This window comes from Glycine max, chromosome 6 (assembly GCF_000004515.6).
Source record: "Glycine max cultivar Williams 82 chromosome 6, Glycine_max_v4.0, whole genome shotgun sequence".
Lineage (NCBI taxonomy): Eukaryota > Viridiplantae > Streptophyta > Magnoliopsida > Fabales > Fabaceae > Glycine > Glycine max.
The window spans coordinates 6870962-6896230 of record NC_038242.2 but is presented as its reverse complement, the minus strand read 5'-3'; the positions used below and the strand labels follow the sequence as shown (position 1 = coordinate 6896230).

The window sequence follows — 25269 nt, the reverse complement described above, 5'->3', positions numbered from 1 at the left end:
TTCAGTTAACATCCCATTGTTTTCTTTTCTAAAGCAACATAAACGGAAAATCTGAAGATATACCCAGAGGTTTATACTATATGCTAGCTAGTAATTTATGAGTAGAAAACCCTTACAACAGCTTTTCCTTCTAAGGTGAAATTAATAGAATAAATAGATGTGAAGATGCTTCAGATGAAATAAAGAAAAAACAAGTTATATTTAAGTAAGAAGAAGACATAAATATGGACTATAATTGCCAAATATCTACAATATACAAGGTGGGAGGGGTCAGGAGGAATATATAGATAATTTAAATCACACACTACTTTTTGAATTAATTTTTGATTCCCAAATTGGGTCATGGATTGAAGAGGTAGTCCCCACACTTGCATTTCCAACTCATTGGTTTGTAATTGGAAAGGTCATCACCTCTTGATGAGTAAGTAACAGCTTTGGTTGCTCTTTCTGATGAATAATGCCTCCTTCTATGGGTTTGAAATATTTGAGGTACCACCGGGACTTGAACTGCTTCACAGTGCCCACAACTGCTGCATCTTTTCTCACACTTTGGAGGTCTAGACCCTATCCGAGGTTTTGCCACCATGATTCTCATCTCCTTCTGCGTATACATATAAATAGCCATTACTATATAGTAGTACTATATTAGCTCACGTTAAAGTATTCATTGTATGATTCTCATTTTGGAACATAGAAGAATTCATTGTATGATTTTTTATTTTGTACCGGGGCAACTTCTACAAAACTGGAAATTGTTCTTCCTGCATGCATATATGAACATATATAAAAGTAAGCAAAGTAAAAATTAGATAAACAAAAAAAGAAAAGAGTGGAAAGAAGAGAATAGAAGCGGGATAACCTTGGGTCGTGAAAACAATAGCAAAGAGAATAAGGCATATGAAGGTAATTTGTCTATATTTGTGGCAGGAGACACAGACTTGAGTTATGCCCATCTTCTCAGCAGCAGGGGAAAAAGACTAGTGCAGAAGAAAGGATTGTAACTAAATACTAAAAGCTTGATACAAGATAAATGAAGGTGGAAAAGAACAGTAGTGTCTATGCGTTTGTGTGTGTGAAAAAGAGAGAGAGAGAGAGAAAGGAGAGGGATATGTGGCAGTGGAGTGAAAGAAAGCAGTGCAACTGAAAATTCTGAAAAAGGTGTCCTAAATGTGGGTCAGATATTGAATGCCACCCCTATAATACAAAGACAGATCAGTCACTCACTCAGCCCTTTTACCCTTATTATTTCCCCATCAATTGATAAACATATGCACTGCAAAAGGAAAGGTGTATTATAGATGTTGGAGAGGGCAATGCAAAGGACCTCGTTTACTGAGCCTCAAAACTCCAAGTTGTATCGTATGGAACTGAGGGGGGCATATACTGGCTTGGAGTAATGGCCATGCCCTCTCTTACCACACAGCAAACTTACGAATACCAAAATACAAGAGAAAAACCAAAACAGATAACCAATTAAGCTTCACAGGTTGGGAATGGGTGTGAAGACTTCATTGGTTTTCTCTGTTTGAACTTTGAACACGCAAAACCCTGTCTTGTAATATTTCCCAAGGAGGGTAGGAATCTACTATAGACAATGACAACTTGTGGAAAATTAGGTGATCTCAGAACATTACGATTCTTGTTATTATTTACATGAAACATAACCAGGCAATTTAATTTGTTATATAAACATACCGGATGCGGTGATTCAAGACCATAATAGTTTTTCCAACTTGTGCGTATTTGCGATATTGATTTTAACCCGCAGCAAATCAAGGCACGATAATATTATGCCAATAAAGTTCATAGCCAATTTATTATTTCGCACGTGTCAGCCATTGGTTTATATTGGACTTAGGCGAAGAATATACTTGTACATAATGCATAAAGAATTGCTATGTTCACATCATTAATTTATTCTCACTTTTGTGTGAAATATGTTACAGAAATAGAATTGATCAGGGTCTGTACAGTTGCAGATCTCGAAAATTTTATTAGTCGAGAAAATAAATAATTTATAATATTTTACAAAAGAAAAATATAGTTGTTGCGGAGATATCAATAAATATAATTTTCATATTTTAAAATATGTTATTTCCTTTTTTCTTATTTATAAGACTTAATTATTTATAACTAATTAAGACCAAGGAAAGCTATTATTTTAGTAAATATCAATAAATTTGTCTTAAATTTATAATTATTTTTAAAATTATCATTGACATTAATATTTATTTCTTTTCTAATTGTTTTCAATATAAGGGATCTTGAGTTTGAATTTTGGATATAGAATTGTGTTAAATATTTAGAATAAATTTTTTGTCACAATGGTATGCTTACTGGACCTAAACAAAAATACCTAATCTAAACAAAAAATAAATATATAACATTTGGTACATTTGTTAATTGCTACTCTAAGAGTATTCCAACTTTGGTTGTTTAGAGCATCTACGTTGTTTAGATGAAATATTTATCATAATGGGTCTTATAATTCAAGATAGATTTAAACATTATAATGAAAATTACTCTACTTTTAAAGTTATTGAAATGAGTGATTAACTAAATTTTGCACGCCTTATGATTCTTAGATTCTATTTATGATATAAAATTATTAAGCAACATCATGTCCAATGGAAAAAAAAGGTTAAACAATATTACTTAAAATTAAATGACTCATGTAAGTATTTCCATTATAGATGCTCTAAATGACTTAATTTTTTTTTATCATCAGAGATAATTAACATATTAGGTTGTTTAGAATTAAGCTCCGAAAGCAAAAATATTTTATTAACATTAAAGGATAATTGAAGAGACTTAAAGTTATATCATTGAAATAAAGTATATATAAATTATTTAATTATGATGTGGATGAATTAACATAAGGCAAAGAAACCAAATATATTGCTTCTCCCTCCACTTGGCTCGCTGTTCATTACGCAAAGATGCTGGAATGGTGGATCAGTTGGACTTTTTGACGAGCTTTAAGGAGCGCTGAAATCCACAGTTGGTTACTGTTATAATACATGGTCACCAGTTGCTTACTCTTATGGGCGGATTCTAGCGTGCCAAACTGAGGTAGCTATGGTAGGTGTCAAAGTTTTTAAACACCCTTAGATATAATTATAAAATAATTAACGTTGGAGATAATGAAGGTATAACATAAAAACAAAATATAAAATAACTAATTTTTTATTATTTTCTTTCTCATCATAATCTTCTCCTTCATCTTTTATGTAACTTTCTCTCTCTCACAACCTTCGACAATCAAAATTCTCCCACTTTATTTGACAATCAAAATCCAATTTTTATTCAAGAAAATAAACCCAAAAAGTGAAAGGAACTACAAACAATGTAGTATGTAGACTTTGAGAAAGTTTGAAATCATAGCAACTACAATCAAAGAGAGAGGGAGAGAGCTTTGCTATAAAAAAATTATCAATTAGAGAAAAAAAAATATATTATGACATGTTTTGTGTTACACGACACAATCTCAATATCTACCCCCTTGATTATTTTATTGTTATATCCAAAGGTTTAAAATAATTTATGCATAATACCACACCTAACACACTTATGCCATCTATATTTAGAAACTTCAGAGTCTTAAACTAAAATTATTATTAAAGTTAGATTGAATATATTTTATTTATTTTTATTTAACTTTTTAACTTTTTAGTTTTTAACCAAAACTTATTATTTTAATGCATCTTGGTATATAATTGATTTCAAATAAAATTTAAGTAATTTTAGTTTGAAATATTTTTGGCAAAAACAATAGTTACAGTATTGTAAACAATATTTTCCAAGTATTTATTATATTATTATAAATATATAATATTTTAATATAATTTAATTCTTCGGGCTAATTAGGTTTTATTTTTATTCAGAAAAATGTATTATTTTTTTATTATCCTTTTTTTTCAATATTTTTAATTTTAACAAAGTATATGAAGATATATATAATCCATATTCGAAAAGAAAATAAAATTTAAACATCTTTTTTACCCACTTGATTAATTTAAATGTTCCTTTCAAAATTTAAAATCATTAGGAGAATAAAATGAATTACTGAATGGAGGTAACAATCAATTAGTAACAAAAAAAAAGAGAAAGTTATAGAAAGAAAGTCTAATATATCAAGAGTGAGATAGAGAGATGAGATTATTGAAATACTATTATACACAGGAACATACCCAGATTTAAGCCAATGGGGACAATGGCCCCCCTAAAATAATAAGTTTAAAAAAACAAATTTGCCCCCCCACCAATGTCAATCTCTAAGCCTCTAATGCCACCCAGTATGCATAGATTGCTGTGGAATCATCCATTGTGTTTATTTTTAATTTTTATTTTATATAAGAAACCAATAAGTAACATGTACTTTTTAGACTACCTCAATACACACGCGGTGTACTGCTTCTGTTCTCATTTTGGGAGTATCGTATGATACATTCACTTAGATAGTTAATTTTTCATTATATTTTAAAATACAATTGTCAGTAGTTTTTACTTCAAGATCTCATATTTTACCATAAAGCAATCTCCATAATTTAGTATTAATTCATGCTCACGTACTTTATCTTTTAATAAGGGTCTTTTGTTATAATTTTTGTATTTTCAAATTTAAAATAATTTATAATTGAAATATTTTATTTTGATAAAATAAAAGATATATATATTTGCACGCTTCATTGCTAAATTCTTAGGTTAGTCTTCATATGAAATTTTAAAAACTTCTCGTTCATTCTTAATTTTATAAAATAAAATTTATCATGCAAAAAATTTCCGCCCTCCCTATCATTTTTTTTCTGGTTGCGTCCATTTAGTACATTATACATGTACATAATTATTAATAACTATAGCAATATTTGATATAAAATTTATAATTGAGAGTAACTATTATGTTAATAATAGTTTTATAAATTTACGGTGATAAAAGAAAACTCAATGAAAAACTATTTTAATAAAATTTATTACGTAAATTAATAGGAAGAAAATTTAGGTATAAATATTTTTGGAAAATGCTGTTTCGTACGAAACAATTTTTCGTAAAGATATCCTAGGTATATGAATAAGAAAAAAATATCCTAGGTATTAGATAGATATCTTATTCAAATCGTCAATATCATATCTTAAGATTCCTATACATATCTCATCTACAACTACAACCAATTTTAAATGGGACCATTCTCCTTAGGGTACAATTATACGCCTCCTTTTATCCTTTCATAATTTGATGGTTCCCTTTTCTATTGTTCTCTAAGCCTTCTTAGTGACGAATCCGTCTAAAAAAATAAAGACATTGCCCTGTCTATTGGAAGCTGGCAACATGGGAAAATTTTATATCTGAAAATTGTCAATCATATGTTGAATCACGTCTGCTCCATCGGAATTGATACGATAAGTTTTCACCTGGATATAAAACAAATTTCAAGCATACAGAATACAGAATACTTTGTTAAGACTTAAAATAAGTGATAATATGCCATCATGCTATAACTATAGATTTTCAAAACATAAAATGTGTGACATTGAAGACCCCATCATATTCCTACATAATGTATTTCAGGAAGTAGAAACTTGCCTGAATGGTGCTATGTGCGAGAATTTTCTGCATACTACCACTGAAGCTGACATCTATTCGGTCCCAGCTCATTGTTGTTAAGCTTCTGATCATTTCCTCTACAAGTGTCATTAATTTGTACATATTTTAGTAATGATCCAAAATATAAAGCATCAATTCTTTATGTTCAATCCGAATTTGCAGAAACATGTATTTAAATTGCAAAAACAACATCCAGTTTGGTTCTCAAGGATCTTAACCGTTAGAGGACATTCTCAGTGGATATAAGTACCTATACATACAGATTTTCCAAACAAGTAGGATGGTCCAGTATACCCTCGCAGTCATCACTTTTATCTTACCATAGACACAAAATTACAAGAAATTATTGGATCACCATGTACAGTCTCGATCAATCCCTACCTAAAACATACTTAAGTTTCTTAATTTACAAGAAAAAATTAATACCACTTGATTATATGTCTTGTATAAATTAACGAGGATTATGATAGTCTTGAACCACCTAATAATTTTTCCCAAATCCCAGCTCTCATTAAAGCACTAAGCAGTTAAAGGTATCCGTAATCTTTTAGCTCATGCAAGCACAAATTCTTTTTCTTTGGAATCTCCCCCTTTTAACAGCATCATGGTGTATATAGCATATCTAGATCTGATTCGCTTGTCAAAAAAATGTTTCTCATGTCTAACTGCCCCGTCCAGAAAGAAAGACAATTAGTGTCAAGATGTCACTCCACCAAATACCCAGTATGATACAAATTATTTAACTTAAACATAGCCTATGCATTTTTTTCTTTAAACAATCTTCAAATGACATCAACTTTGGTTTTATTTTTTTCATTTTCCCTTTCATGGGCCATCTGAATCCACAAAGGTCTACAATTATGCTCATCTTTTGAGCTTCAGCCAAAAACTAGCCACCTCAGGCCATAACAGAAAGTCTTGTCGTGTTATCATATTAGGTATGCCAAAAATATTTTACTTATCAGCTGATATACAAAGATAAAGGTCATCAGTTAAAAAAAACGTTAAATACCTTCAAAGTCAAGTTTACTGGATCCACTACTCACTCTGGATTCATCATGAACTTCATCAGCAACAACAGAAGTAGATTTTTCTGTTTCTACATTTACAATATGCGGGTACTTCTCATGTCTTGAAAGATGCCGGCGCTGAATAAAAAACAAGTTAGACAAAGACGCAATTTACATAAATTGTAGTATATATTATATTGCAGAAGCTTGATAATTACCTTAGGGAGCTCCTTTCTACGCCTGATAGATGACGTACTCCATCCAACAAGTTCTATTTAAAGAGTCAAGTTGTTCATGAAAGCATTAACCGTGACGCTAAATTGTGTAGTAAAACATTAATTCAGGTCAATTTAATCCTTATCCTTAATATTACAAAACAAAATATATAAATCACCGTTAATTAATATGGTCCCTCCTATCGTCAGTCTATTTTAAATCAGTCAATTCAATAGTACTTAAGATAATTTAATTGTCAAAATCAAGAATTAAATTGACAGATCCTATTATTAGGACTTCAAATTTATCGACTAAAAGACAAGGATACGGTCATAACGAACATTTGCATAGGCAACACGGTGTTTGAAGGAGCGTAAAGCAGACCTACAGAGAAAGAGGTGTAGATTATCACTTGTTCATGACTCAGAAAAGTCATAAGCGAGTCATAAAAACCAAACCATAAATCTTACAGGAATTTAATATCTTCGGAATCACGAACCATCTGAAGAAGAAGAGGGGGTTTTCCATTGTCACTATCAGTTAAAAAAAGATGTTTTCCCGTTTTACCAAAAACTCCTGCAACACGAGATACTGCTTTCTCTAGAGAGTAAAATCCACAAAACATAGGAACCTGAAGTATGCATAATTCCAAAAACCATGTCATGACATGAAGTCATTATCAACACATATTAGTAAGGCACTTATATGTATTAGTAGTATTACACAATGGTATTGCACGCATTCAAATTACATAATTTGCAGTAAAGTCGCATTAGAGAACCCATAAAGTCATAAACAGAATATATTAAAGGCTAAAAGCTACATAAAAAATGACCTGTTTATGCCCTCTAGAACCAAGGTGTGGCGTTGCAGAGGTAATGAAATTTATGGGCTCTAGTCCTGCAATTTTTCCTTCATATTTTCTATCATGGCATTCTTGATCTGAAACCTGACTTTCACAATGTCCATTCCCCTGAGAAAGTTCCATAGAAATGTCTCTCCCATAAAGCTTGGCTATTGCATATCTTGCCACCAAGCCACCTAAAGAGTGACCTACAAATGAAATTTTCTGAACACTTGGGTGACGTTTTATAACTGATATAACCTGGGAAAAAAGAAGAAGAAAACAAGTATCCTTTATTTTTCTGGATTTGATGCTACAGAGTTGAAGTCAATTGAACATCTTAAGAGCCAAAAGATTAGTATCTAACAAAGGCTAAAATTAAAGTATGACTAAGTTTTAGACTTAGGATTAGTCTCATAATCACTTCAAAGATCCTAATTACAGTGGTTACAAAAAAGAACAAGTTAAAAGTCAAAGCCATAACACACCTCCTCTGCTAGTCTATCTCCCATTACATCAACACCATCAAATGTCAACATGGAAGAATTGCGTTCACTGCCTGCATTTCACAATGGTGATGCATTCCATTAAATGGTGGAAGCCAATTTTGCTTTGAAGAATGTAATAGAGAATAGAAATTTAGAATGAAGATAATTGAAACCGCATAACTTTTTAAGCTCATTTAAATAAGAGCTGGGGATGAAGGTTGCTTCTAGTTTGCAACCGCACAAATGAGTCTCAAGAGTTGAGAAACAATTTTCACCGACATTCATGATAAACTTCAACTGGCAGTCATTGTCTCCTATATATATGTGGTTACTTCATGATAGAAACATCTATGGAAAAATCACACTCTATGATTTCTAATTAGTTGACAATTGACTGCATAAAATGTTTTACCCCATGATTTGATTGGATAAAATCTTTGACAGTGTAAAATCTAATTTGACGGATACCACGATTTCTAATTGGTTGACAATGGTGGTACATATGGTACATTGAAATCAAACTCTTAATAAAAAACAGAAAATCTCTCATCAACGATGCACTGTTTCAATGATGTACCACACATTAATACGATGATACTGCTTAAATAGTCAAAGAACACAACAGACACAAAAGGAAGCAACCAGAGCTGTGTTTGTGCGTACTTACAATGTACAATAGTATCTTTTGGATACCGTTTCAGAAACTGCTTTGCAGCAAATTTCCAATTCTGTGCGCTGCAGTAAAAAGGTATGGCTACATTACTCAACAAAAAAGATTGATTAAGCAGAATCACACAACTTAGTGTCATATATGTTTTGGTACAAAATTTTGCTCAAAGAGTAGAGGCAAATCATCAAGCTTATGTTTGGATTTCAGTTGGGAGAGTTCAAAAATATATTTTTTTCAACTTTGATCCAAACATATCCTTAATCATTGTGTCATTACAGTTTAAAAAAAAAACTACCAAAAAACCATAAATGGTAAAAAGTTAAAAGTAAGAGCAGTTGGACAAACCTGCCTACAAGGCCATTAACCATTATGATCAAGTGGGTAGGGGTGGGACGCTGACCAGATTCATCAGCAACCTCAATATCAAAACCTCTCCCAGAAGCATCATGTTCGATTCTGAAACAACCAAACTTGGGGAAATAAGAACTCCTCTTCTTCTTATTGGTTTCATTTTTTACCTCCATCTTCTTGTTGGTCCCTCCACCGACACCACCTTCTTGCTCTATTTCCTGAACCTGGGTCAGTGCTCTTTCTGAATCCATCATTGAAGCCACGAAGTTGGGTTGAAGAAAAAAGCTATAAAAAAAGGTGAGGTATTGGTTTGATTTGGTGCCTGGAAAGGGAATCAAGTAGAATCAAATCGTAGGAAACGGTTTAAGTAGTTAAAATTTAAAAGATGCATATAGTTCTTATGTACTAGAAATCAAGTGCTTGAATGGGACAAGGGACTATAACCAGAAGCACCCCTTCAATGACTTTCAGCTTTAGGTTCAACTCCTTGACTCTGACCCTCCCATTCTTAAACCATTCTCTTTAATTGTTTTTGTATCTATGTATTTATTTATTTTATATTTATACATATCCTTAATTAACAAATTTCACATTTTGTATGATTTGATACATGGTCATCTTATCTTGATTTATTCTTAGAGTCTATGCATTCGTTGCAAGGCCCATTAAGGATTTTCTACAGTTCGATCTAACTATATTTTGTGGATCTCACAACGGTGGTACCTTGATCTGGATCGTGTAAAAAGTAGACACGTGGGTCACTGCAGGTTTTGTTGATTAAGATTTACGATGATGTGGAATAAAGTTTTTACACCTAAAGTCTAAGCAGGTGGAAATTTCTGCCAAATCACAATCCCCTAACTTACATTTTTCCTCCTTCCCATTTTCCATCTTCGTTCTAGAAACCTAGAATACTCCATTTAGACAGAAACACTTGACCCGTAACTCCTAAGTGGTCGCAGTTTTATTTAAATTATTAGTATTTTTGTGCTTACTTTTTCACAAAAATATTTTTCTGCCCTGGCTGCTTATGCTATCGATTAATTGGGTGCGCCTTTCGGGTTTGTCCCACACTACTAACCGTTTTAAGTTCCAACAAATAACAATGGTAGACATAAAATAATAATTCTTTTTGCACGTGACAACACATTAAGATAACTTGATATTGGAGCAAAAACTTTATAGACTTATAGTAAAAAAAAAAATGTTTGAATATAATGTGTTTTTACAAATATTTCGCTGATTGGCAGCTCAGGAGGGAGTCGTCAAGCTCGTGAATTCCTTGGGCCTCAACCATGTAACTTTTGAAATTGATTGTAAAAGTGTAGTGGATATAAAACCAAGGGTTCAGCCAGGGATAAATCTGAGTTCGGACAACTAGTTTATGAGTGCATGAGTTTTTTAGTCTATAATCCATCACTTGATATTGAATTTGCTAAGAGACAAATATATTAGGGTGCACTATCTCTGTCTAGTCCTTATACTTGCTATCATGTGATTTCTTTATTGAATAATTTGTGACGAATGAAATTATATAAATATGTTTTAGTAAAAAAAAAACCAAATATTTTACTGATGTTACTTGACTACATCGAGAAATATCTACTAATAATTTTAATATACCAAGAATTCAATGTAATTAAAAAACTTATTAAAGTTTTAAAATAAAAATTGATCATTTATTAAAGATCTTAAATATATTTAAGTAAAAATAACATATGTTAATGGCTTTTTTTTTTATTTATAGAAATTAAACATTTGAATTTGATTTCGTCTTTGCTATATTTGTTGAGTATCTTTTCACTTCATTTATCTATGAAAACAACCTTGTTTTCTTGCTTTGAACTCTTCACACAATAGTTTTGTTTTGAAAAAAAGGCTTGCAAAAAATTTTAAATCACATTTCAATCAATCTCCTTTTTGTAATATTTATCTTTACATGCACTCTTTAATCATTACCCATGAAGAAAAGATCTGTAATTTTGGTTCAATTCTCCATTTTTCATACATTTATTTTGTATTTTAATTAATTAAATCATTTATTAATCATACCTTAAATGAATAGGTTAAATCCAATGTTTAATTGAATTAAAATAAAAGAAACAAAATGTAAAAAAATAAAAATTTGATCAAAATTTTAAATTTTCTAAAATAAAAATACCAAATATGAAATTTCTCTATTGTAAAACAAAAAATTACAAATTGAACAAGAATCAAAATTATATTAAAGCTTTATTCTATATAAGTAAATTGTTGTTATCATTATTATATATTATATTATAAGAAGATTAAATTATAATATTGTCATATTACTTAGGTTTAACGAAATTGATTAATATTTCAGAACGTGATGAATAAGATTTGAATCTTTATTTAAAAAAAATGTTTATATTTAGTGTTGAATAGTAGATCGATCAAATTATTTTCGTCATTGAACAAATTATTTACGTGGAAAGACGAGATATGTGGGAAATAAAAAAAATATTACCATTATATTAGTACCATGTTACAAATAAACAAAAATATATCTATCTTAAAATGGTGTTTCAACACACAAACACGTTACCAAAAAATTGTTCCCATATTCGTACAGCATGCCAATCCATACAAAACATGTAAGAGCAAAATTGTAGCGGCTGGCTGAGCAAGCTTCTTCTGCAGTGTCTTGGCACATCCAAATGCATACGCGTGTGCATTTTATTTTATTTTTCAATAAAACCATCTCTCACCAATAATATATAATTTTCAAGTGATGCGTGCGTGCGTGCTAGCTAAAACCAACCCCCCCGCAAAACAATCCCCCTTCCGCTGGCACAACCTCATTCGTCCTCCACTCCACGGTGGCGCCGTCGCTCTCCCCTCTCTCCTCGCGACGTTACCCACGCGCCAGCTCCCGCGCGTGTTCTCAACGCGACTAGTAACTTATGCCTCTTCACTGCATGGTTTCGTCCGTTAATTATTTTCTTAAATCGGGGTGTGTCTCGGACGCTCCTTTAAAGCGGCGTGAGGTTCGGTAAACCGAGGTAAAATCCCCCACGCTAACGTCCACTATAGTCCCCAACACTCCCCAATCAGATTCGAGAAAATAAAGATCATTGATAAAAAACACTGGGGTTCACATGAACCGCACCGTACTGTAACACCCCCTCTCCTTTACCACGAGAATTAAATAAAGCTCGCTCTTCACCATTGTGGTTCTTCTTCTCTCCAATTCGCTTCGATCTTTCTCTCCGCGCGTCTCCGATAGATTTCTAGGGTTTTCAGTGAGATTGAATTGAATTTCCGCACGAACGCAGAGAGATACACAGATACTAGGGTTTTTGTTTGGTCTATTAGTATTATTTTTCTTCTATACTTTCTATTGATGGTGACTCATTGCATTGGTGTCTGAATCAAATTCCACTTTCGCAAATCCGAATCTCAGTTCCTTCAATGTGATGAGTTCTATCGCCGCCGGTGAATGGCTAGATTTCGTTTCCGGCGCCTCCGATTCCTCGCCATCTTCGTCGTCGCCGTCGTGGTGTTCGCGAGTGACGAATCGGAGTCGGAGCGCGAGCTCTCGGTGACCGATTTGGATTGGAACCTCTTCCACCAGGACTACTCCCCGCCGGCTCCGCCGCCGCCGCCACCTCACCCGCCGTCGGTGTCGTGCGTGGACGATCTCGGCGGGGTGGGGACTCTGGACACGACGTGCAAGATCGTGAACGACGTGAACCTCACCCGCGACGTGTACATAGCAGGGAAGGGCAATTTTAACATCCTCCCTGGGGTACGGTTCCACTGCGAGATTCCAGGGTGCATGGTAACGGTTAACGTCACTGGTAATTTTAGTTTAGGTAGCAACTCGTCGATTGTGACCGGAGCCTTTGAGTTCGAGGCGGAGAATGCTGTTTTTGGGAACGAGTCGGTGGTGAACACGACGGGGATGGCGGGGGATCCTCCGCCGCAGACGAGTGGGACACCGCAGGGGGTTGAGGGAGGTGGCGGAGGGCACGGCGGGAGGGGTGCCAGCTGTCTCGTCGACACGACGAAGCTCCCGGAGGATGTTTGGGGAGGGGATGCGTATTCCTGGGCGTCGCTGCAGAAACCTTATAGTTTTGGGAGCCGTGGAGGGTCGACAAGTAAGGAGAGTGACTATGGGGGGTTGGGAGGGGGCCTTGTGAGGATGGTTGTTCATCAAATTGTTGAGATGAATGCAACTGTTTTGGCCGATGGGGCTGATGGAGGGACCAAAGGTGGAGGTGGCTCTGGAGGCAGCATCTACATCAAGGCTTATAGAATGTAATAGTTTCCGTCTATATATTTATTTCTGTCCTTTTTTGGTTAACATAAGCATAACTCTTGTTGAATCAGAACTACTTTCGGTTGTCATCTTGGAATCTTCATTCTCCCTCTAGTCTCTTCCAAGTATTTATATTCATTATTTAAATCGACACTTATGATCGAGGCATATTTCGTTAACTTTTATACAAGGTACATGACTGATATTGTGACGAGTTACTAGATACTACATTTCTTTTATTTGGAATCTTGTATCACAGGTTCTTTGTTAGCAACTGTTTATGTCTATCCATGTTGTTGCATTTGGGATGTGGTTGTCTATGTATCATTATCACAATGAATGAGATGGTACATGTTCAAATTCCCAACTATCACTTGTATTTTGTAGGTAACTAACTGAAGCTTACGACCAATAGTCAGCTGATGAATGTATATGTTTAAACTTTAAAATATAAAATATACAGTGGAAGGGTCTTTTCTCCCTAATCCCTGTGTTCATATGCCTTGATGCGTACAGCTAATTGCCAATAATGGAATGTTAAAAATTACTCTCGTGCTTGATTGCAATTGAAACGTGATGTATATTTCATGAATCTAGTTTTTATGCTGTTTCATTGATCTGTTTTTTCTTCAAGAGCAGGACTGGCAATGGGATTATAAGTGCTTGTGGAGGTAATGGTTTTGCTGGTGGTGGAGGTGGCAGGGTTTCAGTTGATGTGTTCAGTAGGCATGATGAGCCCAAAATATATGTGCATGGTGAGGAATTTTGGTTTGTGCACCGGCTAGTTGTTTCTAAATATACTTTGCAGGGAATGTAGGGAGCGCTTGATTGCAGTTGAATGACACTCTCTGTCATTAATTTGTTAATGGTTGATAAGGCAAATGCTTAGAAATCAACTGCTAACTTTTTTCAGCATTTTGCACTAAAACTTAGGTTGCTCTCTAGAATTAAGTTGCACTTGAGTTGGCAAATAGGATTTGATGTTCTACAATATAGGCTATTCATCAACCTGAATACAAATTTTTGGACAACTGTGGTAGGTAGGGCAAGAGGTCATTTATTAATTTAATGAGTCCATACTCTTTGGCCTACAGTTAGATGGCTTCAAATTCTCATATGACTTTATTGTTGTATTGTTGGGACTCCAAACTTACCATCAGTTATGCTGATTGCAGTGCACAATTGATTTCTTATTTCAGGTGGTAAGAGCCTTGGCTGTCCTGAAAATGCAGGTGCTGCTGGGACTCTTTATGATGCAGTCCCTCGAAGCCTTATAGTTGATAATTATAACATGACAACTGATACAGAGACGCTTCTATTGGAATTTCCAAATCAACCCCTTTGGACTAATGTTTATGTTCGAAATAAGGCTAGGGCCACAGTTCCATTGCTTTGGAGCCGTGTACAGGTTCGTCAAATGAAGATATATAAATTAGTTGCATAATCTCCATGCTGATTTTCTGTTAATCAACTCTTTTTTCTCTTCTTTTCGCTTCTGTTCTCAAGTTTTTTTTTATATCAATTTTGAAATTCATTAGTAAACTCAAGATGAGCATGTGAACACTTTTGAGTTCCTCTAATGAAACTCAAAATCATCTGATTGAACCAGGAACGCTTTTGAAAAGATAATTTACTGTTCTATTTCTACCCAGTTTGACCTGCTATGTATGTACCTGTTAAATCCTGATCTCCCCTCTTTTATTCAATGTACTGAATGATGCTTAGGTTTTAGTATTTTATGTTGTCATGATCGTTCTTGCCAAAGTTGCCTCCCTCAAAGAAAGCCAAGTACTGAAAGGCAACTCTGCAGCTGTAGATTTGGACTTTGGATGTTTTTAATTAACTGCTGAGCCATATTTAGTAACTCCCACTGACAAAATTGTTGAAGATTAAAGCAACAAAGAACCAAATAAAATAACTTCTTGATGTGTTTGTTTTCATATGCCTTTATATACAAATCTTTTTTTGAAACTCTAAATGTATTTGAGGGGAGGGGTGATGTCTTGATTAGATATGCAGCGTAATAAGATGTTGGCTCCCTGCTAGTATTCTGGGTTGGCTGCTTCTTAGAGGATGCCCCTGTCTCTGTATTATTTTTGATAAAAGGTTTTCTGTCTATATTTGCTTTCCATTCTAATGAATTCTTTCATCCTTAAAAAAATGTTAAGTTTCCTCCCTGTCTTCCCTTCATATTGTGCTCCATGTTCTCTTTTAATTTTAATCTGTTTTGAAAAAAAAATGTTTAGCATGTCAGGGCTTTTGTTCAACTGTCTTTTCTTTTTATTCATTATATAGGTACAAGGACAAATAAGTATCTTGCAGGGTGGGGTGTTGAGCTTTGGGCTACGACACTATGCTACATCAGAGTTTGAGTTATTGGCTGAAGAATTGTTGATGAGTGATTCTGTGATGAAGGTAGTTGGAATCTATGAGTGTTTAATTAGTAGATCTTGTTTCTTGAGATACATTGTTGACTTCTAGTTCCAGTATCTATTGCATCTTTGAATTGTGCTGTAGAACTAGTAAACATAAAATAGCATATCGTACATAGGCTGCACTAATTCTTTTATACCGCTAATAGTCACTGTACAATGTCATTTTCTGATGCTTTACTCTTGAAATTTTATAAAAAAGGTATATGGAGCTCTACGCATGTCTGTAAAAATGTTCTTGATGTGGAACTCAAAAATGCTCATAGATGGTGGGGAAGATGTAACTGTGGCAACTTCTTTACTGGAGGCTAGTAATTTGATTGTTCTCAGGGTATTTAACAACTCCTTGACTGGACAATATTATTTCATGTGTTATCTTCACATTTGACTCGTCAGGTTTCATTAACAGGGGGCTTCTGTGATACATTCTAATGCAAACCTTGGAGTTCATGGACAAGGTCTGCTTAATTTATCAGGACCAGGAGATTGGATTGAAGCACAGCGTTTGGTTTTATCCCTATTTTATAGTATTCATGTGAGCCATTGTTTTATTTTCACCACCAATCTATGTAATTTTGTATAGTCTTTTAAACTTGATTTCCCCCATCTGATTTTGTCTAGATTAATGAATTAGGAGATCTCATTTGTTTTTCATTAGATTAACTTTTTTTCCACCAATCTTTTCATATTAATTTGTAATATGTTTCTTTTTTTTTACTTGTTAACTGTAGGACATTTTTATGTATTTAGTTGTGTGCTGTTCATTTTTTTTTAAATAGAAAACAATCTAGTACGGTATTGTATATCCTAATAATACTCAGTTGTTATTTGTTAATACCTTTTGGTTAGTATTAGTATAATGAAATGATACAAAAAAGTTTTCCTTCTTGTCAAAACTTATTCATTTGAACCAAAAAGTTGTGATATAGTATAGCTCTTTAGTTAGCATTTATCAGACAAACCTAACCTTGAGCTGAATATCAAAGAGATGGTATGGAGACAATCCTATTATGTGCAGATCTAAAGCCAATGAGGACTCCTAAAATTGAACCATTTTGCTCCAACCAAATATCCTAAAGCAATGCATATAAGGCTCATATCTACAAATTTTTATCCCTGTTATGCCTTCCAAAATTTCTAAAGCCAATCCAAAGAAACTGGTTCTTTGTGTCTGTCTATGCTCAAAAAATGATGAAAACAGAAACTGTTTGAGGAAAATATGATAATGACTACTGAGCATGGGTAGTGGCTCTCTTTTACATCTTGTTAGGATCTTGGGCTTTAGGTACAATAGACTGTTCTTGTCTGTTGTGCCATTCTTTTGGTGGCTTAGTTGCACCCTTCTTATGTTCTTGGTTGTCTCCGCACTTTGGGTCTGTTTCTTGTTAATTCCATCTTTTTAAATGAAAACATTGTGGTAACTTGGTTGTTTTTGACAATAGCAAGTGGTGATATGTATGTGCTTGTGTTTTGGTTGAGCGTTATTTGGTCTTACCTCTACAACTTGAGTTTGTTTTTGACATTTTCCATAGGTTGGGCCTGGATCTGTTTTGCGTGGTCCACTGGAGAATGCAACAACTGATGATGTGTATGTTTGGATGCTGTCAAATCATTGAGTTGATTTCTTATTATATGCTTTTATTTCTAGTTCTGCTAAATTTCCATACTTTTATGATTGACAGTACTCCAAAGCTTTACTGTAACAATGAAGATTGCCCCTATGAATTACTTCATCCCCCTGAAGATTGCAATGTGAACTCATCCTTGTCATTCACACTTCAGGTACTTTGTAAAGTATTGGCGGTGTGGTACCTTTAGTTTTACTAATATCCGCCCTTCTAATAGTTGAAACTTGAATTTCTGTATGTTGCCTTTCTAGATCTGCAGAGTCGAGGACATCCTTGTTGAAGGCCTTATAAAAGGTTCTGTCGTTCATTTCCACAGGGCGAGGACCATAAGTGTTGAATCTTCTGGAACAATATCTGCCTCTGGAATGGGTATGCTTCTTTGTTGTGTGTGAGGTTGTTGTCACTTTTTGATTCAAATAGCTGCAGTTCCTATATTGATTGTGTAAAAAAAAATTGCAGGCTGTACTGGTGGTTTGGGCCGTGGAAATACTCTAACTAATGGTATTGGCAGTGGTGGTGGGCATGGTGGTACTGGTGGTGATGCATTTTATAATGATAATCATGTTGAAGGTGGCCGTTCATATGGGAATGCAACCCTGCCCTGTGAACTTGGTAGTGGAAGTGGAATTGGCAACTCTACTGGTTCCACAGCTGGGGGTGGTATCATAGGTAAGCCTAAGTTTATGTTTGGGTCAGTTAATGTTTCTTTATGGATAATGGAAAATGTTCATTGCCACAAGATCTCTTTTTTGATTCATATTCTTGTGTTGTATTTTCTGTTAAACAGTTGTTGGATCATTAGAACATCCTTTGTCGAGTTTGTCCATTCAAGGTTCCGTAAATGCTGATGGAGGGAATTTTGAACCGCAAATCAGAAATGAAAAATTTGCAATTTTTGACAATTTTACTGGAGGTCCTGGGGGTGGATCTGGTGGCACTATACTAATGTTTCTACATATGCTCAATATTGGGCAATCAGCTGTGCTTTCTAGTATGGGAGGATATAGCAGTTCTAATGGAAGTGGTGGTGGAGGTGGTGGAAGAATTCATTTTCATTGGTCCGACATTCCCACTGGTGATGTTTATCTGCCAATTGCTAGCGTGGAAGGAGACATTCAGATCTGGTATGTCTATTGCAAGCTTTTGCTGCAATTCTACAATATTTTTTTATTCTGATTTTGCATAATAGGCTTCAATTAAGTGTGCAAGAAGAATTTGTTATTTTATAATATCGTTTTTTATTTTATATCTATCCTTTCTTTGTATCTCCAAAGGAGTTTATTTTTATTCTTTTCCTTCCCTATCATCATGGAAACAGCTTCTTAGATAGGCAGCCTTGCAGAAGAAGAATTTTATTATGAGAAGGCAGTTATGAGTTAACTATGTTTTTTGTTTTATGTTAGAAATTGAAGTATGATTAAAGAGATAAGCTCATCTGGAACAAGGATAGGCATCCTCAGGAGCTGGAAAAGGTTTAAAAATTAAAAAAAGAAGCAAATATAAATAAAGGAAACCTTGGAAGCAGCAAGGCTGCCCAATACCTTTCATTATAAGAGATGGATGCTCCTTAAAACAGCCTTGGGAAGAACACATGAGAGACAGTATGAACATAACCCTATCCTAGACCAAAATTTAAGGGCAACAAAACACCCTTAAAGATTTGTGCGCCCTGTTGCAGCCAGATGCACCTGATAATGGCCATGTTAGCACTTTTGGCCTTTCTACTATAGTCAAACCCTTTAAACTGGACCCTAAAAGACTGCTCTAGCATAGAAGGACATTACCAGTGGTCATCACTCATTTCAGATCCTGAAATGTTTGGAGGTCTGTGAATCTGTAGCAAACTTTTTCTGTTAACCTTTTAGGCCAATGCATTTCTTTTTCTTGAGTGTGGGGGTTGTAATTATAATTGTTTGCTTTGGTGTTATAAACTTATAACTTTTAGCTTGTATTTTTCATGATTTTAATTAGAATACACTGACAATGTAAAGAGTTTTTACACTGTCGTTCAATTATGAGTTGTCATGTATGATTAGATTGTTAACTGATAATTGCTTTAAAATCATATCTAGGAGTATTTCTTGTAGGTTGGTAGAGTAAAAATATTTACACTTTCAATGCATCATAATTTAATTCCTATTTTAATCCCAAAATGATTTTTAGCTTGTATACTATGCTAATGGTAATGATTCCTCTCGTGAGGACATGTTACATGCTTCTCTTGGGGCTGGAGGGGAACTATGTTTAGCTTCAGGGGGTGATTGCAGTCCCTAACTTCTGAAAACTTTAAAATATCCTCTCTTTTTTGTATGAATTTATCAAATTTTTCTGTTGAAATATTCTATTGTAGCTCTCTACTTCATTTCCATTTCTGCCATTGCTTTTTGTTCGTGTTATAATGGCAATTTCAGAACTTTATAATTTTATTTGATTATTATAGGGGAGGAAAGGGTAAGGGCCAGGGTGGCTCTGGAGCAAATGGGACTATAACTGGGAAGGCTTGCCCCAAAGGGCTGTACGGTACCTTTTGTGAGGTATTTTTTCTTTCCACTACCCCCAATTCTGTTATGTGCTCTAGCTAGCCTTTTGATCTCGGATTTGCATATTTGGTGGATGTGTGACCTCATTCTGTGTCCTGGTAGTTTGTCTAAATCTGTTACTTTCAATGGTTAAATCATAAATGTATGTGGAGGAATAGTTGTTTTATCATAATGGTCATCATCACTATTTAGGTTATGCATTATTTTTTTCCAGCCTCCATATGGTGGTTGGCTTATGAAGTCCGGCATGTTGATTACTTTTCTGACAGTGATGTACTGGTATATCCATGGAAAGTTTACTACAATTTTTATTTTTTTTTGGGTGGGGAGTGGGGATTATACTTGAAAGGATGTTAATGTGTCAAATTTTATTCCATTCTGTCCCATCACATCCCTTTTTGTTCCATTACACCCATCATCAGATATCACACAACCTTTGTATTTTGGTGAAAAATATTCCTTGAAGTCTTCTTTTTATTTACAAAGCTTTAGCATTCCATACAATTTATACAAATTATTACTTTGTGGAATTTTACTCATGCAGTTTTTAAAAGCTTTTGTGGGCTGAACAAGCCAACGGACTGTGTTGCTTGTTTTAGTTGGGCATTTTGTCTTCTCTTTTCTCAATTTTTCTACTGTGCCAAAAAATATAGTATATTTCTATGAAGCACAAATACTTCAAGCTTTATATAAGTCTGGAAAAGGGAAATTTTATCCTTGCAATGCAGAGCTCTATGACTAGTTAATATTGAAAAAGGTCCCATCTCATACATGTTACCAGGATAGTAAATAGATTTAACGGTGTCTTGACAGTAGTCTTGGTCCCATCTCATACAAGCCTAGAAGCTTGAAATGTGCTACTAATAACTAATAAGTATTGGCAGAAGATGAGAGTGCTGGGTTTGACTGCAGATGACTGGGGAAAAAATGGACTGCAATTGTCATGTGAAGACAGGAGAGGGAGGAATGCTTGAACAGAGCCCACATCCGCAGTCTGTTTTAGCCTAGAGCTTGTTAGTTGTTACCCCTCCTGTCTTTGACACTGACAATGACCTTTAATTTTTTAGCTTCAGCTTGCCTTAGTAGAATCCAGTGTGCCTTTTGATTGCTTACACATTGGCTGGTAGTGTTTAAAAGATGAAAACACTTTATTTTGTTGCAATGTCACAGTTGCAAGTTTTTTGTTCAATGCTTTGCCTGAACGTATTCTGATGTGGCTACATCAAAATTGGTGAGGCTACTCTATGTTGGTGCCGGTGAGCCACTTGACTGTATCCTACCCTTCCTCTGCACCTAGACTGACCACTGCTTTGACAACACTGGATTAGAAGAGGCTTACCAAATTAATAGGAGCTTTGTTTACCCTCTTTGTCTCATGTTCTTTTGCTACTTACTTGCTTTCCATTTTTTGATGATTAATTGATGCTTGTACTTCCAGATTTTGTACTCATAAGCTTTTATACTTCTTGCTTGCCTCCAGGAATGTCCAGCTGGGACTTACAAAAACGTTACTGGATCTGATAAATCACTTTGTCACAGTTGTCCTGTTAATGAGCTTCCTCATCGTGCTGTTTATATTTCAGTCCGAGGTAGATTTTATAATTTAATGGATGATTACATAAAAAGGCATGCAAGGGACTTTTATTCTCATCTAAGTATTATATTGTGGAAGCTGAAGGATTTGTAAATCTCTCATTCATTTATTTTATTTATTCATGAGGGTACATAGTATAATGGGTCACCCTTGCTTCATAGTATTTTCTACAAGATCCCATCGTATTTTTATTATCTGGTGCATCAATGCATAGTTTGCCATCTTGTTCCTTTTGTGCAGGTGGTATTACTGAAACCCCTTGTCCCTACCAATGTGCTTCAGACAGATATCTTATGCCTGACTGCTATACAGCCCTTGAAGAGTTAATTTACACATTTGGTGGGCCTTGGCTATTTGGTCTTTTCCTTATTGGTCTCTTGATCTTGTTGGCACTGGTGCTTAGTGTTGCAAGAATGAAATTTGTTGGGGTTGATGAGTTACCAGGCCCAGCACCCACCCAACATGGTTCTCAAATAGACCACTCCTTCCCTTTCCTAGAGTCACTCAATGAGGTTTTTCTCAAATCATGTGGTTCCTCTTTTGTTTTTTTATTCTGATATTTTTGAATTAAGATAAATATGCCCCTTATTTTGTTTTTTTATTTGCAATATTTTTTTATTAATGGCATGATGATGACATGCTGCATAGGTGTTGGAAACAAACAGAGTCGAGGAGTCCCAGAGTCATGTTCACAGAATGTACTTTATGGGACCTAATACTTTCAGTGAGCCCTGGCATCTGCCACATACACCTTCAGAGCAAATAAAGGATGTTGTGTAAGCAAAGACATTTTTCTGGTTGATCATTATAAATCCCATAGTTGAAATTTGAGGATGTCAGTTTTTTTTATTTGTTAGTTATGTTATTTGGTTATGATATTGAGATGGAGATCTTCCAACACTTGACATGGCAGTTATGAGAGTGAATTCAATACATTTGTGGATGAGATTAATGCTATAGCTGCTTATCAATGGTGGGAGGGAGCAATACATAGCGTTCTTTCTGTTCTTGCTTATCCACTTGCATGGTCCTGGCAACAGTGGCGCAGGAGATTGAAGTTGCAACGCTTACGTGAGTTTGTTCGATCAGAATATGACCATGCTTGCCTTCGTTCTTGCCGATCACGGGCCCTCTATGAAGGGATCAAGGTTTGACTTGTTCTTGTACTTGTTGAACCTGTGAACATTGAAATATTTGACATTCAATTGATTTTCTTGTGTTGGTTTAGGTGCAGCTCTTGATCTTGTTCTAATTTGCATTCATCTTGTTCTAAAATAAAATAGGTAAATGCAACTTCTGACTTGATGCTGGCATATGTGGACTTCTTTCTTGGTGGGGATGAAAAGAGAATAGACCTTCCTCCTCGATTGCATGAAAGGTTCCCAATGTCATTGCCTTTTGGAGGTGATGGAAGTTATATGGCTCCATTCACCCTTCACAATGATAATATCCTTACCAGCCTCATGAGTCAGGTTTTGTTTATCGATTTTGGGGAACTTAATTTTATGCACAGATGCACTTTAGACATATGCCTTACTTTTTGTTCCATTCTTATGGAATTTAATTATATGCATACTTTTAATGTTATTTGCAGTCTGTGCAACCTACAACCTGGTATAGATTGGTTGCTGGGCTGAATGCACAACTGCGGTTAGTTCGGCGTGGACGACTAAGAGTAACATTTCGACCTGTCCTCGGATGGCTTGAGACTCATGCCAATCCTGCATTGAGTGTCCATGGTGTGCGCATTGACCTTGCCTGGTTTCATGCTACAAGTAGTGGCTATTGCCACTATGGGCTAATGGTTTATGCTCTTGAGGAAGGTTATCCAGCCACTGGAGGAAGTACTGACGGAGCTTTAAGAACTGAGGAAAGATCACGGTAATCCTTTATACTCTTGGAGTGCTACCACGTTGTCATATCTTCATGAGAAAATTTAAAAAAGTGATGTTCTGATTAATGTGATATGATTTTTGATGTATGAGACTTCATACTTTTTTAGAGGAGTGCTAACAACACTCTTTCTAACACACCATTATTGGTTGAAATTTATTGAAAACTACAAAATCAAGAGAGATTTATTAAATGGGAAGTGAGACCCACCAAAATTTGTAATTTCTTATAAATTTCAGTTAATAGCAGAGTGTGTTCAAAAGAGTGTGTTAGCATTTCTCTACCTTTTATGTGTTAGTTTATATAATTTTTGGTTTCCAGGGTCCAGAGTGTTAATAAGGAACATTTGGGGCTTGCAATAAGCAGAGCTCATTTAAGCCCTGATGGAAGGATTGAGGATAATTATATGAGGCGACAAATGCATGGAGCTGCTTTAGATGTAAACAATTTGCAGATGCTTGACAAGAAGAGAGATATCTTTTATCTTCTCTCTTTTATACTTCAGAATACAAAACCTGTTGGGCATCAGGTATCTCTTGTATTGATAGTTTGTACTGATGTGGTAAACAAAATTGCCAATTCTTGTGCTTGCATCATTTGATAACTAATTTCTTTATTTTTCCTTTTCCTTTATGTGTTGACTGCAGGATCTTGTTGGTTTAGTAATCTCAATGCTGCTTCTAGGAGATTTTAGTTTAGTATTACTTACCTTGCTTCAGTTGTATTCAATTTCTTTGGTGGATGTCTTCCTTGTGTTGTTTATATTACCTTTCGGCATTCTTCTCCCATTTCCTGTCGGAATTAATGCTCTCTTTAGTCATGGACCAAGGCGTTCTGCAGGCCTTGCACGTCTTTATGCTCTGTGGAATCTTACATCCTTCATGAATGTTGTGAGTTATCTATTGAATTTCAGCTGATTGCCATATTTGATCCTTCAATTTATTTATTTGTCAGGCTGATGGACCTTTCCATTTATCAGGGTGGAATATAGTAATATGGATTATATTTTTCTGGTTTTAACTGGGGATCTTGTTATTTGTCACTAGGTTGTTGCATTTCTTTGTGGATATATACATTACAACTCTCAATCGTCTTCCAGTAAAAGACACCCGAGCATTCAGCCGTGGAGTATCATGTAAGGGTATTCTTAACTACATTAAGAGCCTGCTTATTTGGGAAAATCTGACTGGTTATTTATTTCTCAACTGTCGGGGGATGCAGGGATGAAAGTGAATGGTGGATTTTCCCAGCTGGATTGGTTTTGTGTAAATTATTCCAGTCTCAACTCATTAATTGGCATGTTGCCAATCTGGAAATTCAAGACCGTTCCTTGTATAGCAACGATTTTGAGCTGTTCTGGCAGTCATGAGGGTATGTTCACAGCTTATATTCAACATTAACTTTTTACCCTTTTTCCCTCTTCTCTCGACCCATCACATGTTCTGAGTACGGTCATCTAGTATAGGTCAAAGATTGACATAGAGATGGTAGTAGGATAACTTGAGGTGGGGAGAAATAGAACTATAGAAATCCAAAGTAGATGTTGTAGAGGCATTCATTACTGTAACACCTAATGCTCAATAGTTCTTTTTTTTAAAAAAAAAATTAATCATTTTCACCTTGAATTTTCCTACTGTGTAAATATCAAGTAACTAAGCACAATTTAGAATATGTTGTAGTTGTTGACCACTCTTGACTCATGCCTGCCTCATTTATTAT

The 25269-nt window shown here is 34.9% G+C and overlaps 3 protein-coding genes across 4 annotated transcripts; 1 reads left to right on the top strand and 2 right to left on the bottom strand.

Moving 5' to 3' along the window:
- Positions 1 to 200: 200 nt before the first annotated feature.
- LOC100804735 (EPIDERMAL PATTERNING FACTOR-like protein 2) lies at positions 201 to 1630 on the bottom strand. Its single transcript, XM_003526462.5, has 3 exons — positions 860 to 1630; positions 727 to 761; positions 201 to 601 (listed from the first exon to the last, which is right to left on the bottom strand). Exons 1-3 carry the CDS (start codon positions 951 to 953, stop codon positions 341 to 343), a joined length of 390 nt encoding a protein of 129 aa, XP_003526510.2. The 5' UTR covers positions 954 to 1630; the 3' UTR covers positions 201 to 340.
- A 3452-nt stretch (positions 1631 to 5082) lies between these two features.
- Positions 5083 to 9720, bottom strand: LOC100784612 (uncharacterized). 2 transcript variants are annotated; one of them, XM_014776267.3, is made up of 11 exons: positions 9588 to 9720; positions 9176 to 9503; positions 8828 to 8895; positions 8161 to 8231; positions 7664 to 7933; positions 7299 to 7459; positions 7157 to 7212; positions 6831 to 6883; positions 6615 to 6750; positions 5582 to 5679; positions 5083 to 5409 (listed from the first exon to the last, which is right to left on the bottom strand). In XM_014776267.3, the coding sequence occupies exons 2-11, from the start codon at positions 9433 to 9435 to the stop codon at positions 5338 to 5340; spliced, it is 1245 nt and encodes a 414-aa protein (XP_014631753.1). In that variant the 5' UTR covers positions 9436 to 9503; positions 9588 to 9720; the 3' UTR covers positions 5083 to 5337. The 2 variants fall into 2 exon arrangements, with proteins under 2 accessions (XP_014631753.1, XP_014631754.1); XM_014776268.3 differs by having other exon boundaries at positions 9626 to 9713.
- A 2656-nt stretch (positions 9721 to 12376) lies between these two features.
- LOC100804207 (uncharacterized) lies at positions 12377 to 25175 on the top strand. Its single transcript, XM_006581405.4, has 22 exons — positions 12377 to 13462; positions 14103 to 14218; positions 14663 to 14871; positions 15759 to 15878; positions 16098 to 16226; positions 16305 to 16430; positions 17428 to 17483; positions 17578 to 17677; positions 17775 to 17892; positions 17983 to 18192; positions 18311 to 18647; positions 19964 to 20057; positions 21544 to 21652; positions 21898 to 22169; positions 22306 to 22433; positions 22571 to 22805; positions 22941 to 23129; positions 23252 to 23538; positions 23872 to 24079; positions 24198 to 24440; positions 24597 to 24685; positions 24772 to 25175. The coding sequence occupies exons 1-22, from the start codon at positions 12642 to 12644 to the stop codon at positions 24917 to 24919; spliced, it is 4344 nt and encodes a 1447-aa protein (XP_006581468.1). The 5' UTR covers positions 12377 to 12641; the 3' UTR covers positions 24920 to 25175.
- Positions 25176 to 25269: the final 94 nt, after the last annotated feature.